Raw genomic sequence first — 17,477 nt, 5'->3', positions numbered from 1 at the left:
CCTGATATCAGTTCAAAACTTATAACCGTGGCATCCTTGCTGCTGCTGAGCACTGGTCTGGGAGGTGCCTGTCCTCAGCATCTTCTTTCTGCACTCATTGGAGCAAGTCACACAGTCTGGTCTGTCTTGACCTGAGTCCCAAACCAAACTTACTGACCAGTCTGGTCTGTCTTGACCTGAGTCCCAAACCAAACTTACTGACCTCCCATCCACTTAGCCCCATAGCAAGTGAGCAGGGTAGAACTGCCCCTTGCAGGTTTCTAAGACTGCAACTCTTTACAGGAACAGAAAGCCTGATCTATCTCCCCAGGAGTGGATGGTGGGTTTGAACTGCTGATGTTGAGGTTAGTAGTTCAATGCATAACCCACTATGCCACCAGGCCTCCTTTGCCTTAACCTTTGAGGATTCTCAACTAGGAAAGGATTCCTTTTAAGTTGGTAACTCAGAGGGTTAATGGAAACTGCTCAGTGGCTCCCCCTGCAAGTCACCCCCCCCTTGTCCCCCTCCCGCTTGCTTGCATGCGACGCCCCGCCACCCCCACCCCCCAAAACGGTGCCTAGGGCACGTGCGGTACCTGCTGTACCTGGGACAGTCTCTGCCCCTTTGCCAGTGGTAAAGCAAGCGGGTGGGGGTGGGGGTCCCTTTCCTGTGGTCCCTGGCGGGGCCAGCCGAGGTGAGCGCCCGGACTCCTCCCAGCTGCGCCCCAATGCCAGGGGATGCCGCCAGGCTCTGCGCCCCGCCCCCGCGAGAACTTGGCCGCACCCACTTCCCCGGGCGGCGCCCCCGCCGAGGCCCGGGCTGACGTCACAAGGCACCCAGCCGCCGGCGCCCCGCGCTGCGCGCCCCGTGCCCGGACCCGCCGACACCCAGGCGCGCCGCGCGTCCCCGTCCCCGCCTGACCGCGCCGCGGAAGATGGCGAGCCCGGCGCCCGCGGAGCCTGCGGAGGAGGGATGCCCGGCGCAGGCACCCCGCGAGGAGGAGCCCAAGGAGGAGGGAGCCCCCGAGGCGCGCGCGGCCGGCGCTGGGCGGCAGGTGGAGGAGGCCGCGGGCCGGGTGGGCGCCGCGGCGAGCTGGCTGCTCGGGGAGCCGGTGGTGTGGCTGGGCTGCCGCGCCGGCGAGCTGCTGAGCTGGCAGAGGCCGCTGCGCAGCCTGCTCGCCTTCGTCGGCGCCAATCTGCTGTTCTGGTGAGAGCCCGGCTGGGTGGGGGCGCCCGGGAGGCCAGGTGACCTTGGGGCGCCCCAGGGCAGGCGGAGGGCGCGCCCAGGGGTCGGGAGGGGGGTCACGCGGGGCACTGCGGAGGAACCAGCGTGGTCCCGCCCCTGCCTCGGACACCCACCCACCCTCACCTTTCCCTGTCCACAGCAGGCCACCTCCGAGGCTGTTGGTGGTCGGCTGACCTGCGCGCACCTGAGGCTGTTGGTGGTCGGCTGACCTGCGCGCACCTGCCCCCACAGGTGGCCCCTGTGTGCAGGGAAACTTCGGCCTTGGCTTTCTCAACCTCGCAGGTCTTGATCTGCTCGCCCAAGCTTGCCCAAGCCAACGTGCTTGAACTTGTATTTCTTTTTGCGGCCCCCCCGCCTCCCCTTCTTCCCTGGCAGGCATTTGGGTCCCTAAGACATATGAGGGACGTGCTCAAGGCTGCTCGGCCTTCTTACCCCCCTCCGCGCCCCTGGGGACAGGCAGTGAATGGCTTGTTTTCCTCTTCCCCCAGGCTTCGTTTACCTTCTTGCTCCCTGATGAGACAACTGTGGGCAAACTGGTGGAGGCTGTACAGCCGGTCCCAGGTGCACAGGCGGAGGCAAACAGAGCCCTCCTTAGGAGACCCACAGACACCACCCAGGAGTAGTTTTGAAAAGGCCGTGATCAACAACAGATTTTCCCCTTTGAACCTGGCTCCAGGGACGGGAGTCTGGTCTGTTTAAGGAAGATCATGCTATCTGTCACATCTTTCAGCCCCCAGGGGGATGGGGTCGGGAGCCTCTTTGTTTGTAACTGTGTCCTCAAAACAAACATGACCCCCCTAAGCGGCTCAGTCCCAGCTATCATGTTACAGAACCCTGGTTTCTCGACTGGAATGTCAGAGGATCTATAAACCAGAGCAGTTTATGTACCTGCTATAATCCCAGTTCACTGGAGAAAGGAGATGGGAGGGGTGGGGTGGGGGACGGGATTCCTGCAGAATCTTCCCTCATCCTTGTTTTCTCTTGATATGAGCCTTTCATCAGAGCCCCTGAATGTGTATTAACGTCACCTTGCGTCTCTGTACTGGCGCGTGCGCTTCAAATCTCGCACCTATTGTGAACTTACACAGATGTTCACACAGGTAGATCAGATTGTTTTTTTTCTCAACCAGGCAGGGTCCAGACAGTAATTGGGGGTCTGAGGGTCTTAGATCATATTATTTCACATGTTTTAACAATAGGGGACATGTTTCTAAACCTCTTTACCAAAACATTGGGGTTTTTTTACATGTTGTTTTTAAGTATACCTAGTACAGTCTCAGGAGTCAAAAGTTGAAAGGGTAAGCACTTTAAACTCTCTTTCCCCAGCCTGTCCCCCATTACCCAGTTTTCTCACCATGACAGACCATCTTACAAGCTACTGATATTTCAGGCAAATTGTGGGATACTAACTGGAGCCCAGGTGGCATAGCGGTTATGCTTTGGGTTGCTATCCACAAGGTCAGCAGTTCAAACTCACCAACTGCTCCTTGGGAGAGAGATGAGGCTTGCTTACTCATGTAAAGAGTTACAGTCTTGGTAGCTCACAGGGGCAGTTCTACCCTGTCCTATAGGGTCACTGACTCAGAATTGAGTGAACTTGGTGTTTGGATTTATATGGGCCTTAAGTGAGGGTGGTGCAGGACCAGGCAGTGTGTTGCTCTGTTGTGCGTAAGGTTGCTATGGGTGGGAACCTACTAACCTAACAACAGCATGGGTGATAAGAAACCCTGGTGTCGCATTGAAGAGCTCGGCTGCGAACTGAAAAGCCAGTGATTTAGTCCCACCGACAGCTTCTAGGGAGAACGACATGACAGCCTAGTTTCCTATGGAGAAGTTGTACCCTGTCCTACAGGGTCACTCTGAGTGGAATTTGACTCCATGGCGATGGACAAACAATCTCATTGTCTTTTCACTCAATTTTCCCATAAACTCTTTGGAAGTAATTTTTTAAAATGTTGACTTAGGTGGGAGTTTACAATTCAGATAATTAACTTTATGTTACACAACTTAAGCTACTTACCTACCCTCCAGTAACCTGCCCACTCTCCCCTTCGATTTCTCTTCGCCCTCATGTGGTGCATTGCCTTCCCCTTCACTCAAGCCAACACCTGGCCGCCCCGAGTCTACTGGTTTGTTCCCCCCACCCCCACCTTGGCAGCCATCAAAGTGTTTCCTTGGGCATGCAAACCTCTGTCTTGAGTTTTGAGATGTTTCTTGACGACAGCGGTCTCGTACAGTATTGACCCTTTGTGACTAGCTCATTCACTTAATAGGTCTTTCCGCTCTACCCATGGTAGGAGGTGCTTTGTGGTTTCATCTGTGTTTTGGAGCGATGGGTAGTGTTCCGTTGTGTGCATGGACCAGCATGGCTATCTCCACTCTTCCAGGGATGGCATTTAGGCTGTTTCCTTTTTCTTGCCATTGTGACTAATGCTGTGACGAACATGGGTGTGCATACACTAGCTTGTATTGTGGCTCTTACTTCTTTAGGGTCTGTGCCCAACAGAGGGATTGCTGGGTCTTATGGAATTTCTCTTCCCAGTTATTTGAGGGAGCACCCGAACTCTCTTATTAACATCCACTGTTTTACCTAAATAGTTTCTCGTATCCATTATAATGGCTACACAGAACTCACAGGCAAAATTCATGATCAAAGGGTTTACGAAGTGAACAAGTTGGAATGCCAGGGAGAAATGCTCAGGGTTGAGTTACCAGGATGGGGCGCAGAGTTCTTTTCCGGTCTGCCCAAAGGGGGATGGCCCTAACCATTCTGCTGTAAGCCTCAACCCAAAGGCCTTCAGCTCAAGCTCCCTGCATCAGCAAGCCCACCTTCTTGAACTCAATACCCAGAGACACCCCACTGCAGTAAGTCTCAGCCTCAAGACCCATCGCTCCACTTCTGAGGGTCAGCAAGCCCAGTTTCCTCAATTAAGTGCTCAGAGACACCCCATGCCACAAGCCGGCCTCCTGCACAAAGACACCCGCCTTCACTTGCTCTCTGGGGTGGGAAGCCCACCACTCTGTCCCATGCTCTGACTCCTGGTTCTGCTGCTGCTCCTGTGAGGGTATCACTGGCTACCTTCTGGATCCAGGAGGTTCTGCGCACGGATCTCGGATCCAGAGGATGTTCTCGACTCCTGGCTCTTGCTGGTAATGAGATCTCTCCTCCTGCTTCTCAAAGGGCTCGTTTTATGCCCAGCAGGTGCTACTCCAGGGAATCCCAGTCCCAATTACTCACAGTGAATCCCATCGGTGTTCTCTCCCACCCTCCTACCAGACCCATGCAGGGAAAAGCTGTGTGGTTAAAGACTGGAGTTCAAGCCTTTGGTTAGAAGGGCCATGTTAAATCACTCACGGCGCCTGCAGCACCCATGGCTTTCCGCGATGCTTGCACATTCAGGCATTTATTTTTGTGCCCCACCAGCAGTGGGTGAGGGAGGGCTCTGGGACTTCTGCACCCTGCCCAGCACTGGTTCTTTACCAATTTTTAGACGTTGCTCTCCACACCCGTGTGAAGTGGCATCTCCTTGTTGTTTTGATTTGCATCTCTCAGATGGCTCCTGGCTGGGAGTTTTTTTTCCTATGTTTGTCGGCCATCTAGATGCTGTTTTAGATGAAGTGCCTCCTCATGTCCTTTGCCCCTTTTAAAATCAGATCTTCCGTCCTTTGCTGGTCGAGATGTTGCTATAGATTTTAAAGATTCGTCCTTTGTCGGATGTCCCGTTGCCAAACATCCTTTCCCATCCTGTGGGTTCTCTTTGGACTCTTAGGCATAGCAGGCCCCAGACATCTATTTTGAATTCTACTGTGTGTGTGTTCATGCTCTGTGTTAGACCCCAAGAGTTTGCCCCTGCTTTCTCATTGATGGCCTTCTTACTGCTAGGTCTTACCTGCAGGTCTTTAATCCACCTTGAGTTTGTTGCTGCTTCTCCACAGACTTTGTGAAGGTCTCTCATACAGGCAATTCCTCTTAGTATATCTCGGCGGCCACTTTCTTGATCTGTTTCGGGTATAGCGATCTCAAAATATCCAACCTCTCCCTGACTGATGGTCGCAGGCTCTTCCCACACTCTTGCTATTGTTACAGGATCACCTTGTGCAGGCATTATTTTGCATGCCTGGAAGTATGTCTGCTGCATACACTCCCAGAAGGAGGATGACGGGGTCCAACTTAGCGTTGTTGAGTTGCTTCCAACACAGAACAACCCGTGTACAACAGAGTGAAACATTGCCCATTCTTGTTCCGTCCTCCCAATTGTTTTTACACCTGAGCCCCTTGTTTCAGCCTCTGTGTCAGTCCTTGACTGGATGGTCTTCGCATTTTCTCTAGCTCTTTCTTTTATCGGACCGGTATCTCCTGACAACCTGCCCAAGGAGGTGAGGCGGTGGAGCCTCACTGCTTCTGTGGAGGAGTCTGACTGTACTTCTTCCAAGACAGATGGAGGTGTTCTTCTGCCAGGCTGTGGTTTGTTCCCTGCCCATCACCAACACCTCCATTCAGATGCAGCGGTTCTCTGCTCTTCCTTATTCACGGTCCGGCTCCCACATGCCTATGAGGAGATTGAAGATACGCACCGTGGTGGAGGTCAGGCCCACCGGAGCCCTCAAAGTGACAGCCTTACTCTTGACCGCGTTCAAGGGAGTTCGGTTTGGGTTTTTCAGTCGGATATCGATCCAGTGCAACATTACAGTCACTTGATTTCTTGACTGCTGCTTCCGTGGGTGGTGATGGTGCCCCAGTAAAATGACGCCCTTGGCAACCTCCATCTTTGCCCCCTTGTTAGGGCGTTCCCTGTCGGTCCAGCGGGGAGGATTTTTGGTTTCTTTTTGGAGTGTCCTCTTTGATCTTCACCACGAAGCGCTTCTCCAGTCCTCTTCTCTTGTGGCGCGCTTTCTGCCGATCGGCCGGATTGTCCCCTGGTTTACAACACTGCATTCCACCCATGCGTTTTCCTTGACGGCAAGAGAGCAATCCTGGTCTCTAACTTCTGAAATACTTCCTATGGCTTTTGCCTTACCATCCATTGGCCTGGCTGAGAAGTGTGTGAATTTTTGTTTAATTTTTGGAAGGTGTCCGCCCCCGTTGTGTAGCTTCTCAGGGCTGGCGCATTGTTCATTAAAAAAAATGAGATGGTCTGCTTCTTATCAAGCGACTCTAAATGATGAAGCCTCTATCATTCTGTGTCCCAGGAACTCCAAGGCAGCGTATCTTCTTTCTTTTGACTCTTTATGGCGAGTGGGAAGGCTTAGAGAGCCTCCAGGCGCGTTCTGATTCCCTCATCGATGCCGCCCCCTCGACGTGCGGTTGCATAGCCCACTTCCTCCCTGTGGCTGCTCCTGGTCCCATTTCCTCTCAGTTCCGTCCCTGGGTGAAGGCTGCCCTTTGATCCTCAGTGGTTGGCTATTCTCAAGGGCAGCCGTGTTCCGTTCCAGATCTCAGGGGTTGGTGGGGGTGGGGAGGGTGGGATACCATTTTTTGGTGTGTGTGGGAGGGGAGGGGGTTGTCTCATGAATTTCTATCTGACTACTGAGCCTCGGTTCTCTCATGATTTCGAGCTCTGTTCTACATTTTTCTCCCCCTGGCCTAGTGCGTTTTCACTGCTAACCACCAGGTTGGCAGTTCGAAGCCATCAGCGGCTCCCACGGGAGAAAGATGCGTGTCTGGATTTGTTTTTCCTATGGGAAGTGGGGAGGGGAAAAGGCCTTGGATGAACATCCTTTCATGTTTTTTGTGGGACAAGTAGCTGAAGACACATCTGTTCTTACTGTGGAATATCACCCGCTGGTGGAAACAAGCTGTAGCTTGGGGGGGGGGGGGAGGAGCGGCAGCACAGGTGACTTTGACAGAAGTCATTTTGGGCAGAAGAATCCCAAAGGTGCAAACCGTCTGCTCCAGTGTGATAGAAGTTTGAAAGGGGTGCCATGAGCCCAGTCCTGATGGACAGGACACAGAGCGACAAAGCAGAAAAGAGAGGGCATTCTTACCCCAGGAATCAGCAGCATGCTGGTCCCTGGGGGTGAGGAGGCGTCATGGGATGGAGAGCACAGGGGCACAGGGGGGGTGCCATCTCTTTACCTGGGAGAACTATCACTATTTAGACTGTGTGTGTGTGTGGGGGGGTGTACGAGGGGTTTCAAATACTCAGGAAAAAATGACATTATCCTTTCATTCCATTTTCCCACTAACACTGCTCCCTTCTCTTTAAACAGTATTTTTATTTTTCTCATGGATCTAGACTCTTCCACTAGTGATCTTATATCCTCTGAATATTTTAGCGTTATACCAGAAGCTGGGAGCCCTGGTGGTGTTGTGGTTATGTGTTGGGCTGCGATCCGCAGGGTTGGCACTTTGAACCCACCACCAGCTCTTTGGGAGAGAGACTGGGCTTTCTACTCCTGTCACCAGTTAGCCTCAGAAACCCACGGGGATGCTGTGAGTCGGCATCGATTCCAGGGCAGTGCGTGAAGCTACATTAAAAGCTAGTCATGTGTTTTAAACAGTTTCACTGGCACATCATCCGCATGTCAGACAGTTCAAATAGTTCAGCCCTATCCAGAAGAATGTGACTAAGCTATTGAATTGTATCACATGTGAATTGTATGTTAAATGAAAAGTCCTGTCCAAAAAGAAAGAAAAAAGAAGAGGTGTACTATCACTACTGTAATCAGTTTTAGAACATCTTCTTCTTTTTTTTTTTTAAAAGCAGGCTAACCAAGTTTTCATTTAATTCAAAAGATATTGGTTTCCATTGAATCATACTCTTTGGAAGCATCAACTACTGATATCATTATACATCACAGCAACCATGGGGGTGTGGTGGTCAGACATTGGGCTATGATCCGCAGGGTTACCAGTTTGAAACCACCCTCTGCTCCTCAGGAGAAAGATGGGGCTTCTTCATGCTTCGTCACAGTCTCAGAAACTCACAGAGGCAGTTCTGCCCTGTCCCATAGGGTCACTATGAGTCGGCATCGACTCAAGGGCAGTGAGCTTTGATGTTTTTCCTTGAATCATGATAAATCAGGCCACTTTCTTCTTGTTGTACTCATTTTTATTAGCTCCACGCAGTGTCTGAAGAAGCCCCCTGATGTGTGTGAGTTTATACACACATGCGAGCTCACACATATTTATACACACAACCACATACTGTACTTAGGTGCCTGGGTGGCAATGTGGGTTAGACTCTTGGCTCCTTGGGAGAGCAGTGCAACTGTCTGCTCCCATTAAGGTTCCCAGCCTTAGAAACCAAACCCAAATCACGCCATCAAACCTGTAGGACAGGGTAGGGCTACCTCGTGGGTTTCCCAGATTGTAACTTTGTTTGTTTGTTTCTTTTGTTTAAAGTAGTTTTCTTGATATGATATTCACATGTCATACACTTCCATCGGTAAACCACTTTTAAAAAGAGTTGAATATCCATCATCACAATCGGTTCTAATGCTCTCTCCCCACTCCTGCATTCATTGTTTGCTCCCTAAGTCCCCTCTCTGCCCCCGCTCCCCAGCCCCCCATAATTCACTGCATCAGTTATTGTCTGCGTGCATCCACACCTGTGTTTCACAAACTGGGAAACCCAACAGAAACAAACAGACAAAGACAAAATGAAATGGAAAATAATAATAATATAAAGAAAAAACTACCAACAATATTTAGAAAGTCAGGGATTTCTGTTGTGGCATAAGCAAGACGTGTTTGAGCGTAGAGAAAATTCCGGTTGGGTCTAGAGCAGCGGTTCTCAACCTGTGGGTCATGACCTCTTTGGGGGTCAAATGACCCTTTCACAGGGGTTCCTCGATTCATAACAGCAGCAAAATTACAGTGATGAAGTAGCAACGAAAATAATGTTATGGTTGGGGGTCACCACCACACGAGGAACTGTATGAAAGGACTGTGGCATCGGGAAGGTTGAGAACCACTGGCCTGACCACGTAGCACATTATACCATGGTTTGATTGACCATCGTCAAGTTGACAATACTCTCTGTTTGACAGTAAAACTGTTCCTGCCTGTGGCCAGAGAGCATCTGTCAGAGGCTCAATCTGACTAGCTAGTCTTCAGTTTGCCTTCTGCAAACTTCCTGTTCACAATTTAAGCTCTGATTCTATTCCCTTCATCATATTAGGATCTTATCGTAATCTTTGGGTCACACAGGCTGCTGTGCTTCTTCTGTGTGGACTTAGTTGAGTCCTCACTTAGATGGCTGCTTGTCAGAATACAAGCCTTTATGACCTCAGACACTATTCCAGTTGTTAGCCGGGCACCATCTGCTTTCTTCACCACGCTGTGCTGTAGCACCTTATCTACAGTGATCTCTTCAGGAAGGGGAGTATCGAGCAGGACCATGTGATCAGAACTCACTGTCCTTGGATTGGGGCTAGACTTACGTGTGAACCGAGAATCCATCTCCTTGTCCACAGGTAATGAATGACTCTGGTTTTCTTTGGTGGTTATATCATGACCAAAACAAAAAACAAGAGCAACAGCAAAAAACAAACACAAACAAATAAACAAAAGACAGAAAACAAAAATGATAACCCCCAAAGAAACAAAAAAGAAAAACATTGTCAAGTCTTACCCCTGGGGTATAATTTATCCAATCACATAGAATATAAGATCTTGTGTTGATATAAGGTGCTTATGTGAGTTGATGAGTCTGTGAATTGAGGCTTTGTCCTATTTGATTTCTCCATTGAGTGAGCTCTGTTCACCCTGAGCATGGGAGTTGATCCGAGGGGAAACTTTCCTCTATCATTTCCTTGCCTCTCAGATTAAACCCTGAGGCTGTCCCTCTTTCTGGGAGTATAAACCTTTGCCTTTCTCCTGCAGAGTGGCTGATGGTTTTGAACTCATGACCTTGCCGCTGGTAGTGCAACACAGCATCCACGATGTCACCGGGGTAGTTTTACTCTGTCCTGCAGGGGTGCTGTGAGGTGAAATTAACTTGATCACCATGGGTTTAATTTTCAGGTTTTGGTAACAATCCCATCATCATGTCCCTTGTCCATCAATTCCAGCCAACCAATAAACAAACCAAAACAAAATGCTAAGCACCTTGCCATGGAGCTGATTCAAGAAGAATGGCGAGGGGGGATCCAGCTCACCCGTGTGGCAGCTTATCTCTCAAACAACGGGTGTGTGAAGAGTGGACGGCTTTCCGAGGTTGGAACTCTATGGGAGCAGACAGCCTCGTCTTTCTGCTGAAGAGTGGAGGGTGGGTTTGAACTGCCAACCTTGTAGTTCACAGCCCAACACGGAGCCCACAACACTGCTCCTTCAGCCCCTCCCCAGATGCTGGGTCTGGCTGATCTGCTCCCGAGAATTCCTGATGGGTGGTGTCACATGCTCTTTGGTGTCTGGAGAACGATGCGGCTTTCTACCCCTGTAAAGAGCGACAGTCTCGGAAACCCTCAAGGAATGTCCTCTCGGTCCTACAGGGTCGCTGTGAGTTGGCATGGACTCGGTGGCCGTTAGTTTGTTGGTTTTTTTCTGGCTAGGTGTTTTCTCGGAGTAGGGGTTTGAGATCCACGCACAAACCCCTTTGTGTGTCTGTGTTAGGAGTTGCTGTTCATGTGAATCAAGTTGTCGTAAGGCTTCAGGGTCAGATGTGGGTGGGAACTGCCCGGGTTCAAGGTTCAATCCCCCCACTTTCAGCATGTCTCCCTACTTGCTGAGCGGCTCAGATTGCAGGACCGGGGAGCAGCCCCACTCGCAGGCACCCTTCCTCTGGTGCAGCGCAAACCGCTGTGCTCCGTTTCCGACCCGGTTCTGGTGTGAACAGGAGTATGAAGAAGCGCCCCTGGGCGAATGGCATTGCATGACAATGTTACCCTGTCTGGAGAAGAATAAAGAGAGGAAAGAGCTGGGTCTCAGGTGGGTAAACCCCTTTTGGGATTCTTTCTTTTGGTCTTCTGACATGGTATCTGTCTCACCACGCCCCTCTTCCTGCACGTGTGTACCTCATTGCCTAGTCGGTATTTTTACAATGCAGACGTGAATTCATTCAGGGCACACTCTGTGCTGAGATGACCTGGTGGCCTGGTGGGCGTGAAATAAGAACCCCTATTTCCCAGCAGGATCAGCCCAAGGGTCAGGAGTTCAACACATATTGTTGTTGTTGTTGGTGGTGGGACAATCCAATCCCCTGCCATCATTCTCACTGCACTGGTGTCAGTGGGTGGTGTGTGTATGTTGGGGGGGTGTGTGTGTGCCTCACTCCACTGCCATCCAGTGGATTCTGATGACAGGACACAGCATACCTGCTCCTGTGGGTGTCTCAGGCTGTAAATGATCTCACATGCTTTGGGCATGCCATCAGGTGAGATCCACCCCTGGCAAAAAGGACCATGTGGAAAGTGACTCCCAGTCCGAGTGCTGAGGCTGGCCTCCATCTGTGAGCTGGGCACTGTTGTATTGGACTATGGTGGTCAAAACACTTGGTTGCCTGCCTTCGGCATCTGTGTTCTCCAGTGTGACCTCGTGGGGATTATGACCTCATTGACGTAAAACCTTAAAAGAAAGCACCTATTTCTCAATAAGGACTAAGGCGTGCCTGACCCAAGCTAGCTGCATGGCGAAGAAGGAAGACTGACAGTGGACCCGTTTGAATTACGGTGAAGAAAAATGAAACTCTCATGGGCTACCAGAAGAACAAGCAAATGGGAAGCAGTACAGCCAGGCTTCCTGCGCCTTACGAATGTAGATGGTGAAACCTCGTCTCACTTTGGGCATCAGGAGAGACCAGTCAACCAGGTCAAACTCATTGCCCTTGAGTTGGTTCTGACTTACGGTGACCCCCAGGGCAGGGAAGAACGGCATCCGTGGGCTTCGGAAACTAACTTTTTATGGAAATAGCCTCATCTTTCCCCTTAGGAGCGACTGGCGGTTTTGAACTGCGGACCTTGTGGTTAGCAGCCCAATGCGTACCCCGCTCTGCTACCAGGGCTCTTTTCAAAAGAGAGCAGTCCTTAGAAAGAATGAGTTCTTGGTAAAGTATGGGGCCATCAGAAAAGAGGATGACCCTTGACACGATGGATGGACACGCTGACCACAACAGAGGGCCAAACAGCCCTCGTGAGGACGGCGCAGGACCAGGCAGGGCTTCCTTCCTTTCTACAAAGCGTTTCCAAGCCTGGGACACAACTGATGGCAACTAGAAGCAACGACGTTCTAAACAAGCTCTCCTTCACGGGTTTAGGAGTGAGGTCTTGGACAAATCTTTTTGGGGGACACAAGTCAAGGTACATTGTTTGGTACCACCCAGCTTGGAGCTCCCCATAAAATTCTCTTGACTGTACTCCTCTAAGAAGCACGTTACCAGCTCTTTCTCCTGTGGATCTGCTGGGTGGATTTGAACCATCAACCTTTCGGTTCTCAGATGAACACTTAACTGTTGGCGCCACCAGGACTCCTCCTGTCAGTGCCCAGCACTGTGCAGTGACTGAGTGTTTGTCCTTAGAAGGAGGCAGGAGAGCTGCTTGGTGGACTCGGGTTGGCGGGGTGCTAGGTAGGTGATGGAGAAGTGAAGTGGAACACGTGGAGGGACAAGGGGCAGCATGAGGTTCTGAAGAGCTGGAGGGGCGGAGCTTGGAAGGAGACCTTTTCTTCTGGTCACTGGGGATGGGGCAAAGAGGGCGCAACCAGGAGGTGAAGTGGTGGGAGGAGCGGGCCTGTTGTGGTTAGGGGCCATCAAGTGGGTTTCGACTCCTGGAGACCCCTTAGGGACAACAGAATGAAACATCGCCCTGGCCTGGGCTGTCTTCACGATACGTCTGGGAAGGAAAAAAGAATCTTGGTGTTGTAGTGGTTACATGTTGGGCGGCTAACTGCAAGGCCAGTAGTTCAAAACCATCAGCTGCTCCACTGGAGAAAGGTGAGACTTTCTACTCCCAGGCAGAGTTTCAGTCTCAGAAACCTGAGCCCTCTAGGGTTGAGATACATAGGAATCCCCTCAATGACAGGGAGTATGTGAAGGAGACTTGGTGGTAGAGTGGGCTATGCATTGGGCTGCTAACTGCAAGGTCAGAGGTTCAAACCCAGCAACTGCTCCAAGGGAGAAAGATGAAGCTGTCTGTTCCTGTAAAGATGAACAGTCGTGGAAACCCGGGGGAATAGTTCTCTGTCCTATAGGGCCGCTATAAGTCAGAATCCTCTCAACGGTCGTGGTTGTGTGTAGCGTGCGTGGCATGTATGTGTGTGTGCGTGTGCGTGTGCGTGTATAATTTCTACCAAGCCAGATGGTAGCTCAAGGTGTATTTTTGTGTGAGATTAGTGTCCCAGTTCACGTGACCTAGCCCTCTGCCTTCCGAGGACAAAGTTCATTTGCTTCTCACATGAAACGTCAGCACACCCTTACACAGCTGTGCTCTGCCTGCGCTGGAGACAGAAGCTGACGCATCCTGCAGAGGACAGTGCTGGCACCACAAGGTGTGCTTTCCAGAGTCCCCCCAGCCCTCTTTGGGTTTCATCTTAAGCATGAATCACCTAGCCCCACGGATGGAGTGCTCTCTGGAGGCGTGTGGCACAGTGTCTTCCTATTTTACTTCCCCTCCGAGTCTGTCCTTTTGACCCAGGAAGGGCTCAGTCCCCACAGGTGACAGGGCGGGTGGAGTCCAGTCTGCTCACAGTGGGGCGTACCACTGGGTGGTCTGTGGTGGTCGGTGTGCAGTTTGCAGTGAGATCCTCAGGGCATTAGGTGTTTGTGGAAGTGGCCTCTTGGAGAAGCACTGTTGCCACCCGGTGGATGGTGTTGGGCTGTTGGTCTGGCTTTGAGGATGATGTCTGTAGGGAAGGGGTACAAGCAACCGACCGACCGTCCCTGCTGTTGGAAGCTGGCAACCCCGCGGACAGCAGAACCAAGCACTACCCAGTCCGCACCGCCTCCATGTTCATGGGTCTGTCTGAGCCCTTGGCTGTGGCTACAGCCTGCTCCCTCTGCCTTCCGCCTTCCGCAGGGGCCTGCCACCTCTTCCAGCACTGTCTGGGAGAATCTTCTGATGGGGCCCATTGTGATTTTGTTGGCTGATTTTCACAAGTAGGTATCCATGGCTTTTTCCCCCCTGATCTGTTTTAGGCTGGAAACGCCACTGAACCATGCTCACTGTGGGTGGCCTTGTTGCTGTGTGAAATACCTGTTGATTATCTTCTAATATCACGGTGAAACTCTCCCCACTGCAATATGACAAACTCGCAGACAGATGGCAGTTCTCTGGGGGTGGGGCTCAGAAATGGTAGCCAAGGGCCTACCCCATCCCCTAACACCACTCTTGGGGGAACCATCAAGCTCCCAGAGGGCATTTGGAGTTCAGAAGAGAGAGGCAGTGTGTGTGTGTATGTGTGTGTGTTGCTAAGTTTGGTGCTGGTTAGACTAGCAGTGAATCACCGTCATAGGACAACCCATGAGGAACACGTCTTGAGTGTGCACCGGGCTGGAATATTTTCAACAGCTCACAACTACTATATGGGGAGTCTCTGCGTTACAGCCGTGTGGGGAGGGCGAGGTGTCCCTGCTGATATTCGCATGTTGCAGAATGATCCTGAGGCCCAGAGGTCCCACCAGGGGCACACAGCTCATGGAGTTGGACGTGGTTGACCCCAGCGTGTAGCCTGACAGCAAGACTCACTGCTGGACCCCCTGGGCTGTACTGCCCATTGATGGTGCCATGACAGCCCACTAATTCAGCCTTCCTTCTTGTCACTGGGTAGAAAAAAACCAAAGCAGACTCACTGCCATTGAGTTGAAGCTGACTTATAGCAACCCTACAGGGCAGGGTAGAACTGCCTCTGTGGGCTTCCAAAACCGTAACTCTCTCTTTTTAAGTTTTATTGGCATACAATCGATAGTTCAATCACACCATAATCAGATGTAGAACACTTTCTCCATTCTTGTGCTCGTTAGTAGCTCCTCATTTCCCCCTAACCTCCTCTGCCATACCCCCAAGGAACTATCTTACTTAAAAAAAAAATCATTTTATTGGGGGCTCGACCAAGCCTTACCACAATCCCTACATCCATCCATTGTGTCAAGCACATTTGTTGCCATCATCATTCTCAAACATTTGCTTTCTACTTGAGCCCTTGGCATCAGCTCCTCACTTTTTCCCTCCCCTCCCCCATGAACCCTTGGTAATTTATAAAGTATTATTTTGTCATGTCTTACACTGTCCGATGTCTCCCTTCACCCACTCTTCTGTTTTCTGTCCCCCAGGGAGGGGGTTATATGTGGATCCTTGTAATTAGTTCCTCCTCTCTATCCCATCTTCCCTCCACCTTCCTGGTATCGCCACTTTTACCACTGGTCCTAAAGGGTTCATCTGTCCTGGATGCCCTGTGTTTCCAGTTTCTACCTGAACCAGTGTACATTCTCTGGTCTAGCCAGTTTTGTAAGGTAGCATTGGGATCATGATAGTGGGGGGATGGGGTGGTCAGGGACAACACACGAAGCATTAAAGAACTAGAGGAAAGTTGTATGTTTCATAGTTTTTACACTGCACCCTGACTGCCTCATCTCCTCCCCATGACCCTTCTGTAAGGGGATGTCCAATTGCCTACAGATGGGCTTTGAGTCTCCACTCCGCACTCCCCCTCATTCACAATGATATGATTTTTGTTCTTTGATGCCTGATACCTGATCCCATCGATACCTCGTGATCACACAGCCTAGTGTGCTTCTTCTGTGTAGGCTCTGTTGCTTCCCAGCTAGACGGCCACTTGTTTACCTTCAAGCCTCTAAGACCACAGATGCTATATCTTTTGATAGCCAGACACCATCAGCTTTCTTCGCCACATTTGCTTATGCACCCATTTATCTTCATCGATCATGTCAGGAAGGTGAGCATCATGGAATACCAGTTAAATAGAACAAAGTATTCTTGCATTGAGGGAGTACTTGAGTGGAGGCCCAATGCCTTAATACTAAACCTATACATATATGAACATAGATACATTTCCCCATCATCATATATAAATATATTTACATATGCACATGCCAATATTTACACCTCTATAAATGTCTTTTGCCTCCTAGTTCTTTCCTCTATTTCCTTTTACTTTCCTCTTGTCCCACTATCATGCTCAGTCTTCATTTGGGTTTCAGTGATTCCTCTCAGTTACATTGCCCTTGATCAAGCCTTACCAGACCTCCTACACCCTCCTCCTCATCGATTTGAATCACTTGTTGTTCCCTTGTCTCTGGGTTTGTTAACATTAATTCCTTCCCCACTTCCCATGTCCCCCTGAACCGCCGGTCCTGTTGTTTCCTCCTCCAGATTGTTTATCCAGTCTATCTTGTCGAGATAGACCTGCAGAGATAATATTATGCACAAAAACAAGACAGAGAAAAACAAAGCAGCGAAAGAAAACAACAAATCAATGACAAAAAACCGAAAAACTTGTAAATAGTTCAAGGTCTGTTGACCTTTAGGAATGTTTTCCGGTTGAGTCTGATAGGGTGCCATGCCCTGGCCCCAAAGTCTACTTTTGGTATTCTCTGGGGACTTCCTTGCTCTGCTGCCTTGCTGTTCTGTTGAGTGTTTTGCCTTGGTGTGGTGGGATCAGATCGGGAGCAATTCCCACAATGTGGCTCCAGTGCTGTCCACCATAGGGCTATAGATCAGTGAGGGCTGTTGTGTCTTGTAGGCGGGCCGGCTCTATGGTCCTCTCCGTGCATTGTCTGCTCTGAGCTGACCTTTCCGTGAGCAGCCCAACCCGTAGCCAAAACGCCGCTACGGTTTTTCTCACTTGGAAGCGATGTGTTTATTTCTCTGGCTTTGGTCTAACGGTTGGCTGGTGATTTCTATTGCAAATAGCTCCAGACTGATGGCCAGGTGCCAAGGACACCTTTGTATGCTGGGTCTCACGTTGAGTCGAAGACCTTTTCAAAGTTCTCATGATGCTTGCCTTACAGTATTGGTATCTTCAGAGTCGGCTTTTTCTTGGTCTTCGGGGTTTGGGTACCATTGAGCCCGGCCTTAATATGGTGCTCCCTTGTAATGAAGTAATGTTACCAGTGAGAAGCGGGGGAAGGGGGGATGCTCCAGAGTCAGGCTCCTCCTGACCCGAGTCTGTCTTCAGTGAGGGGCTATGGTGGGGTGAAATTCCTTAATATGGATCTTCTACTCAAATCTCTGTAACTTCCACCATACGGTTGGATGGGACTATGTCCGTAGGGTGCATGTCACACACGGTTAGTACCCGTTCCCTCCCCATTGTTTGTAGCGGCAGAGGATGGAGGGAGCCTGAGGACCTTGGACAAGC

The 17,477-nt window shown here is 50.6% G+C and overlaps 1 protein-coding gene across 1 annotated transcript in view; it reads left to right on the top strand.

Annotated features, from left to right (window-relative positions):
- The first annotated feature begins 798 nt into the window (after positions 1-798).
- RETREG1 (reticulophagy regulator 1) overlaps positions 799-17,477 on the top strand; it is a 149,524-nt gene continuing 132,845 nt past the window's right edge. Inside the window, exon 1 of the mRNA XM_075540882.1 lies at positions 799-1,186. Within this exon, the coding sequence (XP_075396997.1) occupies positions 915-1,186 (272 nt within the window). The 5' untranslated portion in view covers positions 799-914. The remainder of the gene's footprint in view (positions 1,187-17,477) is intronic.

Source organism: Tenrec ecaudatus, chromosome 2 (genome assembly GCF_050624435.1).
Source record: "Tenrec ecaudatus isolate mTenEca1 chromosome 2, mTenEca1.hap1, whole genome shotgun sequence".
In the NCBI taxonomy this organism is placed as follows: Eukaryota; Metazoa; Chordata; class Mammalia; order Afrosoricida; family Tenrecidae; genus Tenrec; species Tenrec ecaudatus.
Note: the sequence above shows the minus strand (reverse complement) of the source record. Positions and strands in the feature narration are given on the sequence as shown.